At 53.1% G+C, this 10,196-nt stretch overlaps 1 protein-coding gene across 4 annotated transcripts in view; it reads right to left on the bottom strand.

Annotated features, from left to right (window-relative positions):
* LOC138754235 (calsyntenin-3-like) overlaps nt 1–8,592 on the bottom strand; it is a 30,910-nt gene extending 22,318 nt beyond the window's left edge. For all 4 annotated transcript variants that reach the window (XM_069918171.1, XM_069918172.1, XM_069918174.1 and 1 more), the window contains exons 1-5: nt 8,301–8,592; nt 5,738–5,863; nt 4,222–4,417; nt 3,518–3,726; nt 3,147–3,296 (exon numbers count right to left, since the gene is read on the bottom strand). In XM_069918171.1, the coding sequence (XP_069774272.1) occupies nt 3,147–3,296; nt 3,518–3,726; nt 4,222–4,417; nt 5,738–5,863; nt 8,301–8,364 (745 nt within the window). In that variant the 5' untranslated portion in view covers nt 8,365–8,592. The remainder of the gene's footprint in view (nt 1–3,146; nt 3,297–3,517; nt 3,727–4,221; nt 4,418–5,737; nt 5,864–8,300) is intronic.
* Nucleotides 8,593–10,196: the final 1,604 nt, after the last annotated feature.

Genomic DNA, 10,196 nt, shown 5'->3' with positions numbered 1-10,196 from the left:
GTTTAAACTAGTATGGTTGGGGACAGGGTTTCAAGTTAGGCAGGACAGCAGGGAGAGGTTTGTAGGCTAAGGAAAGAGAAAAATTTAAATAATTTAAGGGAAGCAGGAAGTAATAAAAAGATGTAGTGACAATTATGAGAAAGGTAAAGAGGAGGATAGGCAGACGGTACGATGTAGGACATCCCCGAGATGTATTTATTTTGATGCGAGGAGTGTTGTTAGGAAGTTGGATGAGCTAAAGGTGTGGATTGACATGTGGCATTATGATGTTGTGGCCATTAGCGAGACGTGGTTGAAGGAAGGTTATGACTGGCAGTTGAATGTTCCAGGATTTTGCAGCTTTAGATGTGAAGAGTAGGTTGATTAAGAGGCAGAGGTGTGGCATTACTTGTCAGAGAGGATATTACAGCAATGCTGAGGCAAGATAGACTGGAGGGCTCTTCGAGGGAGGCAGTGTGGGTAGAGCTGAAAAATAAGAAGGGTGAGGTTACTATTATGGGGATATATTATAGGCCTCCAAATGGGGAAAGGGAACTAGAAAAGCAAATGTACAAGGAAATAGGTGAGATGTGCAGTAGAAATAGGGTGGTGTTGGTTGAGGATTTCAGTTTTCCAAACTTAGATTGGGAAAAGCCGTCAGTAAAAAGGCAGGATGGCTTAGTATTTATGCATTGTGTTCAGGATTGCTTTTTGCAGCAATATATTGAGACGCCACCTAGAGGGGGAGCGGTGGTTAGATCTGTTGTTTGTGAATGAAATGGGGTAGATGATGGAGGTGAGCGTTGGGGAGAACTTCGGATCCAGTGATCACGGGTCCATTAGCTTTAGCTTAATAATGGAAAGGGATAGGTTGGGTCTGAGGTTGAAGGTCTTCGACTGGGGGAAGGCCAGGTTTGGAGAGATGAGAAGGGTTTTGCAGAGAGTTGTGTGGGCTGATCATTTTGCCAGAAAGGATATAGAGGAAATTTGGAGGGCATTTAGGGGTGAGATTTTGAGAGTACAGGATCTTTATGTTCCAGTCCAGCCAAAAGGGAAAACCAAAGGTTCAAGGGAGCCGTGGTTTTCTGGTAAAATGAAGAAGTTGATTTGGGACAAGAGGGAGGCCTATACTAAATATAAAAAAACAAGGGATTGAGGAGATGTATGGTCATTACTTAGATGGCAGGAAGAATCTTAAGAGGGATATTAGAAAGGCAAAAAGAAGGTATGAGATGTCCATAGCTAATAAGGCGAAGGTGAATCCTAAGGGTTTTTACAGATACGTGAACAGTAAAAGGAGGGTTAAGGATAGCGTATGTCCACTGGATGAGGGGACCGGTGAACTGTCAGGAACCATATGAGATGGGAGAAATATTGAACAATTTTTTCTTGTCCGTATTCACGAGGGAAAGGGACATTGGGCTATATGAGATAAGAGAGGCAAAGGGCTTAGTTATGGAGAGGATAGGGATGAGTAAAGAGAGGGTTTTGGAGCTTCTAGGGTCCATAAAGATGGATGTCTCCTGGTCCTGATGGGATTTTTCCCAGGACTTTAAGGGAGGTCAGGGAACAAATAGCAGGGGCACTGACAGTGATTTTTCAAAAATCACTGGAGGAGGGGGTGGTACCACAGGATTGGAGGGTTGCAAATGTAATTCTGTTGTTTAAAAAAGGCATTAGGTGTCGGCCAAGTAATTATCGGCCAGTAAGTTTGACTTCGGTGGTGGGGAAGGTTATGAAGGGTATTGTTCGAGATAGTATATACGCATATCTGGACAGGCAGGGATTGATTAGGGGCACCCAGCATGGGTTTGTAAAGGGAAAGTCATGTTTGACGAACCTTGTGTTTTTTGAGGAAGTGACAGAAAAGGTGGATGAAGGTAGAGCGGTTGATGTGATCTATTTCGATTTTAGTAAGGCTTTTGATAAAGTTCTGCATGTAAGGTTAATAAGGAAGGTTCAGTCACTAGGAATGAGTAGAGAGATTGTGACATGGGTTCAGAGGAGGCTGGAAAATAGACAGCAGAGAGTCAGGTTGGAAGCCTGTGACAAGCAGGGTGCCTCAGGGATCGGTGCTGGGTCCCTTGATGTTTATCATTTATATAAATGACTTAGAGGAGGGTATGGTTAACTGGGTAAGAAAATATGCAGATGATATGAAAATAGGCAGAGTGGTGGACAGTGAGGTAGGTTTACAGAATTAATTGGATTACAGAAGGATTTGGTTTGTTTGGAAGAGTGGGCTGAATGATGGCAGATGGAGTTCAATGTAGACAAGTGTGAGGTGTTGCTTTTCGGTAAAAATAACCAGAATGGGACATATGCAGTTAAGGGGAGGGCACTGAGGCATGCAGAGGGACCTGGGGGTTATGGTACATAGTTCACTGAAGGTGGATTCCCATGTAGACAGGGTGGTTAAGAAGCTATATGGTATGCTGGCTTTCATAAATCATAGTTTAGAGTATAGGAGCTGGGAAGTGATGCTGCGACTGTTTAAGGCATTGGAGAGGCCTGGTTTGGAGTACTGTGCTCAGTTCTGGTCTCCAAATTAAAAGATATAGATAAGGTGGAGAGGGTGCAAAGAAGGTTTACAAGGATGTTGCCTGGCTCACAGCATCTGGATTACAGGGAGAGATTAAGGAGACTGGGACTTTGTTCATTGAAACGTAGACAACCTAGAGGGGACTTGATAGAGGTATTTAAAATTATGAAGGGAATAGATAGACAAGACATAAACAGACTCATTCTCCTGAGGGCAGGGGAGGTTGGAACAAGAGGGGAGTTAAGGGTAAGGGGGTAACACTTTGGGAGAAATATTAGAAGTGGGTTTTTCACTCAGCGAGTGGTGGCAGATTGGAATGATCTTCTGAATGAGATAGTTGTGGCAGGGTCACTTCTGTCATTTAAGAGAAGGTTGGATGTGTACATGGAGGTGAGGGGGTTGGAGGGTTATTGGCGGAGAGTGGGAGGTTTGAGCTAGTGGAGTTTTTCTAGTGAACCGGTGCAGACTCGAAAGGCCGACATGGCCTGTTTCCGCTCTGTAAATGGTTATATGGTTTATCCTCTGAAGATTTACTGGGATGTTGCCTGAACGTCAGGGGACTGAGTTACAGGGAAAGGTTCAACAGGTCTTGTCACACACTCACGGCCCACGACCCCATACTCACCCTGCCACCCAGGGGTGCACGCTGGCCTCACCTCGACCTCCACCCTGGCATCCTGAGCCGCTCGTTTCTTGCCGCAGTCGTAGGCTGTTACAGTGAAGGTATAAATGTCCCCCCTTCCCCCCACCAGCTCCGCCGTGTTCCGGATGTTTCCTGGGGATGACAGAGGGGTCAGAATAGTTTCTCTCCCCCCCCTCTCTCTCCCCATCCTCTTCTCTCTCCACCTCCCATCCCTTTCCCTCTCCCTCTCTCTCTTCCCCTTTCCCCCTCCGTCTCCAATCCCCTTTCCCTCTCCCATCCCTTTCCCTCTCCCATCCCCTTTCCCTCTCTCTCCCATCCTCTTTCCCCACTCCCCCCCTCCCCCCTCTCTGTACCATCGTTATCAACAGAGAACGGGACATCCGAGGTGAGAATCTCGTAGAAGCAGATCTGGCTGTACTGGGGGGAACAGTCCCCGTCACGGGCTTCGACACGGAGCAGTAGTCCCGGGGGTGCCCCCTCCGTCACGGACACCTTGTAGAGGGTCTCGTCGAACACCGGGGCAAATTCGTTCACATCGTTCACTCTCAGTCGCACGATAGCCCTAGGACGAAGCAGGGGAGGTCCCTCCAGTTCCGACCACAGATCCATCCCCTCCCCCAGACTGTCCTGTCCATGGACCCATCCCTCCAGACCCATCCCGTCCATGGACCCATCCTTCCAGACCCGTCCCGTCCACGGACCCGTTCCAAGTCCTTCCAGACCTGTCCCATCCATGGACAGTCCTGCCAGACCCATCCTGTCCATGGACCCATCCCACGTACCCCAGACCTGTCCCGTCCAAGGACCCTTCCCACCAGTCCTGACCCATCCACGGATCCATCCCATCCCGTCCACGAACCCGTCCTACGTACCTCAAGACCCGTCCCGTACACGGACCCATCCCTTCCACAGACCCCCCACGTCCCCCAGACACGATCTGTGCCTGGACACATCCCTCCCCGACCCGTCCCATCTGCAGATCTATCCCCCAGATTCATCCCATCCACGATTCGGTCCCCCCAAACCTGTCCCATCCTGGACCCAACCCTGACCTTACTTGTGGGAGCGTTTCACGTTGTTCCTGTGGGCATTGTCCCCGCAGTCCTGTGCCTGGATAGTGAACGTGTGCTCGCGCTGAAGCTCGCAGTCCACGGGCTGCTTTGCCCGGATCGACCCCTCCCCCGTCACCTTGTCCACGACCAGCACCTCAAATGGGACATTTTGCCCGTGAATCTTGAACCCGCAGATTTCACCTGCCGGCAGCCAGCAGGTTAACGCTGCGTCACTAACCTCAGTCTCCCTACCCCCTCTCCCTACCCCCTCCCCTCTACCCACTCTCCAACCCCCTCTCTCCACCCCTTCCCTACCCCTATCCCCTCCCTCTCCCCTCTCTCTACCCCATCTCCCCCTCCCTATTCCCCTCCCCCTCTCTCCACCACTCTCCTCCACTCCCCATCTCCCCCTCTCACCCCATCTCCACCCTCTCTCCCTCCCTTCCCCCTCTGTTTCTCCCCCTCTCCCTCATCCTCACCCCCTTCTCCCCCTTCCTCTCTTCTCCCTTTTCCCCCTCAATCCCCCTCGCTCCCGAAGGATCCAAATCCTTCCTGATCCAGTCTCGTCCAGGACCAATCTAATCCCCAATCCGGGCTCCAACTCTGATCCGGTTCCAGTCTGAACCACTGATCCGGGTTCTGGTCTCCCCACTTGTTCCAGACCCAGTTTGAACCACCAATCCAGGTTTCGGTCTCCCCCTCCACAATCTGGACCCGGTCCAACTCTTCTGGTCCCGGTCTAAGCCCCTGATCTACCAATCCAGTCCAGTCCGACCTACCCGATCTGATCCCAATCCAACCCTCCCAATCCCAGTCCTGGTCTAAGCCCCTGATCTGCTCTGGCCTGATCCACCGATCCAGTTCTAGTCCGACCCACTGATTTGATCTGGCTTGATCCACTGACCCCGTCTGACCACCCAAATCAGCTCCAATCTAAATCCCTGATCCAATTCCAGTCTGACCCACCCGATCCAGTTCCGTCTAAACACCTGATCCAATTCCAGTCCGATCCACCCGATCCAGTCCAAATCCGACCCACCTCCAGGGCGATCCACCTTTTCTGGTCTGACCCATCTGTTCCGGTTCTAGTCTGACCCACTGATCCGGTTCCTGTCCAATCCACCTGATCCAGTTCCAATCTGATCTGACCCACTGATCCATTCCGGTGGAATTCACCCAATCCAGTCCTAATCCAATCTGACCCACTGATCCGGTTCTGGTCCAATCCACCTGATCCAGTCCCAATCTGATCTGACCCACTGATCCAGTTCTGGTCTGACTGACTGATCTCGTTCCAGTCTAATCCACCTGATCTGGTCCGATCCTGTTCCGGTCTGATCCAGTTCTAAATTGACCCACCCGATCCAGGTCCAGTCTGACCAGCCTGATCCGGTTCCGGTCCAACCATCAGATCCAGTCCATTCAAGCCCCTGATGTGGTCCGGTCACTCTCAACCCCTCAACACCCCGACTGAGGTGGTCTCTATCTCTCTCTCTCCCTTTCCCCCATCCCCTCCCTCACCGGAGTAGCGGAGGGGAGCATCCTTGTCAATGGCGAAGAGAGGGGGGTTGAGGAGGACGGTTCGGTCATTCTCCATCACGATGCCCTGGTATTCGGCCTCTATCCATGGCTTGTGCTTGTTGGATGCTGGTGGGAGGGGGAGAGAGAGAGAGGGGGAGGGGGAGAGAAAGAGAGAGGGGGGGAGAGAGAGAGGGGAAGGGGGAGAGAAAGAAAGAGGGGGAGAGAGAAGGGAGGGAGAGAGGGATAGAGGGGAGATGGGGGAAGGGGAGGAGGGGGGGAGAGAGGAACATGTGTATGATGTTGACTCTATAGACAGTCTCTCCCACATCTAGAGAAACCCCAATCCTTCCTCTGTCTGGAGGATCCCGTCCCCACACTCGAGCGCCTCGTCTCTCCCAAAAATATCTGGACTGAACACCATTACTCCCCCCATCAAGTGCAGAGACGCACCCCACCTCCAGAGACCTAATCTCCCCCCCCACCCCACCCCCTCCCGGACCTCCATCTCTCCCCTTCACAGATCCAGTTCCAGTCTCTTTCCCTTGATCCAGTTACAGTCTTCCCTGCAGCTCCAGATCCGGCCTCCCTGTGGATCTGGATCTGGTCTCCCCAGATCCAGGTTCTGCCAATCCCTGCCTGAGCCCCCAATCTGGTCTGACGCCTATATTCGCTCCAGACCAACCCAGTTCCAGTCTGAGACTCACAAATCCAGGTTCTATCTCACCACCAATCCTGTGTCCCAATTGATCCAGTACCAGTGTAATCCTATGATCTGGCTCCGGTCTCTCCACCGATCTGTTCTGTGCCCCTTCTGACTCGTTCCCGTCTCCCCATCGATCCAGTTCCGGTTTGATCCCCACCAATCCGGCTCTGGCCTGAGCCCCAACCAACCCGCTCCAGTTCCCTCCATTGATCCAGTTCTGGTCTGAGCCCCACCGATCTGGCTCCGGTCTGAGCCCCACCGATCTGGCTCCGGTCTGAGCCCCACCGATCTGGCTCCGGTCTGAGCCCCACCGATCTGGCTCCGGTCTGAGCCCCACCGATCTGGCTCCGGTCTGAGCCCCACCGATCTGGCTCCGGTCTGAGCCCCACCGATCTGGCTCCGGTCTGAGCCCCACCGATCTGGCTCCGGTCTGAGCCCCACCGATCTGGCTCCGGTCTGAGCCCCACCGATCTGGCTCCGGTCTGAGCCCCACCGATCTGGTTCCGGTCTGAGCCCCACCGATCTGGCTCCAATTCCCCCCATCAATCTGGTTCTGGTCTGACCCCCTGATTTGGCTCCGGTTTGAGCCCCTATCAACCCGCTTCAGTCCCCCCATCGATCCGGTTTTGGTCTGAGCCTCATTGATCTGACCTGTCTGAGCCCCACCGATCCGGCTCCCATTTGAGCCCCACCAATCCAGCTCCTGTTGAGCCCCACCAATCCGGCTCCGGTTTGAGCCCCACCAATCCAGCTCCGGTTTGAGCCCCACCAATCCGGCTCCGGCTTGAGCCCCACCAATCCGGCTCCGGTTTGAGCCCCACCAATCCGGCTCCGGTTTGAGCCCCACCAATCCGGCTCCGGTTTGAGCCCCACCAATCTGGCTCCGGTTTGAGCCCCACCAATCTGGCTCCGGTTTGAGCCCCACCAATCTGGCTCCGTTTTGAGCCCCACCAATCTGGCTCCGGTTTGAGTCCCGACCGACCTGCTCAAGTCCCCCCATTGATCCGGTTCCAGTCTGAGCCACACCAATCCGGCAACGTCCGAGACTATACCAACCCATTCCAGTTCCCCCATTGATCTGGCTCTGGTCTGAGCCCCACTGATCTGGCTCCAGTCTGAGCCCCAACCGACCCACTCCAGTCCCCCCATTGATCCAGTTCCAGTCTCACCTCCCACCGACGCGCTTCTGACCCGCCCACTGATCCGGCCCCAGTCTGAGACCCCACTGACACGCTCCAGTCACCCCACCGATCCGGCCCCAGTCTCACCCCCTACCGACCCACTCCAGTACTCCCATCGATCCGGTTCTGGTCTGAGCCTCACCAATCTGGCTTTGTCTGACCTTACCGCCCCACTCCAGTCCCTCCACCGATGCAGCACCAGTCTGAGCCCCCACACACCCGCTTCAGTCCCCACACTGATCCAGCCCCAGTCTCAGCCCCCACCGACCCGCTCCAGTCCCCCCCACCGATCGGGCTCCAGTCTCAGCCCCCACCAACCCGCTCCAGTCCCCCCACCAATCCGATTCTGGTCTAAGCCCCACTGATCCCCATGAGAACCCCCCCTCTCTCCATCACCCCCGCCCCACACAAACCTGGACCGCAAAACAGCTGAACAGACCCCTTTCCCCCACACCTTGCCCCTCAACATCCCTCCCCACTCCTTCTCCATCGCCGGAGATGGGGGGGGGGGAAATAAATCCCCTCCTCCGTGCACATCTGAAATCAATCCATCCCCTCCCCCTTCTACCGTCCCAGTATCTGGAACGCACCCTCCTGTGTCTCCAGGGGAGATTTTGCAACACCCCCTCCTCTCCACCCCCCCCCCAGCCACCCCATTGCAATCTCTGCCCAGACCCACCTTTGCTGCATTGCATAGCCGCCAGCAGCGAGCAAACGACACCTGGCCAGATGTGCGCCCACATCGTAGCTGTGGTGCACCTCCGATTAAAACTGCTCCTGACACTCCCTGTAGGCGCAAACCGGCCCCCGGCCTCTTTGCATACCCTTCTGCGTTGCTTTGTCCTCCAGCTCCTCCCCTCACCTGGTCGGCGTTATTTTTAATTACAAAAAAATTAAATAGGCGAGACGCGATCGCGGCTTTGCAGAGACGCAGCGTCGGCTCCTTTAAATATGCAAAGGAGCAGGGCTGTGCGGCAAAATGACGTCACAAAGCCGGCCGGAGGCTGAGCAGGGGAGACCTCGGCCAATCAGAGAAGGTGGAGGGACGGGACATGCTTTTCCCTGTTTGGGGTGGGGGAAGTAGAGACCAGAGGATTTAAAGGGACATTCGTCGTGTTGGATTATGTGGGCTCCAGCCGGGGTGACGAGAAGAGCCTTACCCAAAGCACGCCCCGAAAGAATTCCGCTCCGCCGCCGAGCAAATCAAGCCGAAAGAGAGGCGAATCGGGCACTCCCTTAATTTACTAGCCACTCTTGTGCCCCAAAAACACTCCCCGTTTCCCTGTAATTCAAACATCTCAGTAAATCTTCAGGGGATAAAGTCCCGACCCTGTTGAAACTTTCCCTTTAACTCTGTCTCTGATGTCCAGTCAACATCCTATTAAAACTTCAGGGGATAAAGTCCCGATCCTGTAGAACACAGTCACTGACGTCCGGGCAGCATCCTATTAAATCTTCAGGGAATAAAGTCTCGAACCTGTCGAACCTTTCCCTGTCACTAAGTCCCTGACGTCCGGGCAACGTTCTAGTAAATCTTCAGGGGATAAAGTCCCAAACCTGTTGAAAATTTTCCCTGTCACTAAGTGCCTAATGTCCGGGCAACATCCCAGTAAATCTTCAGCGGTTAAGGTCCTGAACCTGTAGAACCTTTCCCTGTAACACAGTCCCTGACGTCCAGGCAACATCCCACTAAATCTTCAGGGGATAAACATCCCAGTAAATCTTCCGGGGATAAAGTCCGGAACCTGTTGATCCTTTCCCTGTAACACAATCATGACGTCCAGGCAACATCCTATTAAATCTACAGGGGATAAAGTCACGAACCTGTTAACCATTTCCTTGTAACACATTCCTGACGTCCAGGCAACGACCCAGTAAATCTTCAGGGGATAAAGTACCTAACCATTTGAAACTTTGCCTGTAACTCAGTTCCCGACATCCAGGCATCGTCCCTGGAATTCTTCATGGGATAAAATACAGAACCTGTTGGACCTTTCCCTGCAACACAATCCTGACGTCCAGACAACATCCTATTAAATCTTCAGGGGATAAAGTGCCAAACCTGTTAATTCATTCCCAGTAACACAGTCCTGACGTCCAGGCAACATCCCAGTAAATCTTCAGGGGATAAAATCCCTAACCTGTCATACCTTTGCCTGTAACTCAGTCCCTGACGTCCAGTCATCTTCCCTGTAAATCTTGATGGGATAATGTCCAGAACCTGTTGGAAATTTCCATGTAATACAACCCTGACGTCCAGGCAACATCCTATTAAATCTTCAGGGGATAAAGTCCCTAACCTGTTGACCCTTTCCTTTAACTCAATCCCTGACATCCGGGCAAAATCCCGTAAATCTTCAGGGAATAAAGCCAAGACCCTGTCGAACCTTTCCCTGTAACTCAGTCCCTGACCTCCGGGCAACGTCCCAGTAAATCTTAAGGGAATCTATTCCCGAACCTGTTGGTCCTTTCCCTGTAAATCACTCCCTGAGTCCGGTCAAATTCCCAGTAAATCTTCAGGATATAATGCCCCGAATCTTTTTGACCTTTCCGTGTAATCCAGTCCCTGACGCCC

Source organism: Narcine bancroftii, chromosome 2 (assembly GCF_036971445.1).
Source record: "Narcine bancroftii isolate sNarBan1 chromosome 2, sNarBan1.hap1, whole genome shotgun sequence".
In the NCBI taxonomy this organism is placed as follows: domain Eukaryota; kingdom Metazoa; phylum Chordata; class Chondrichthyes; order Torpediniformes; family Narcinidae; genus Narcine; species Narcine bancroftii.
Note: the sequence above shows the minus strand (reverse complement) of the source record. Positions and strands in the feature narration are given on the sequence as shown.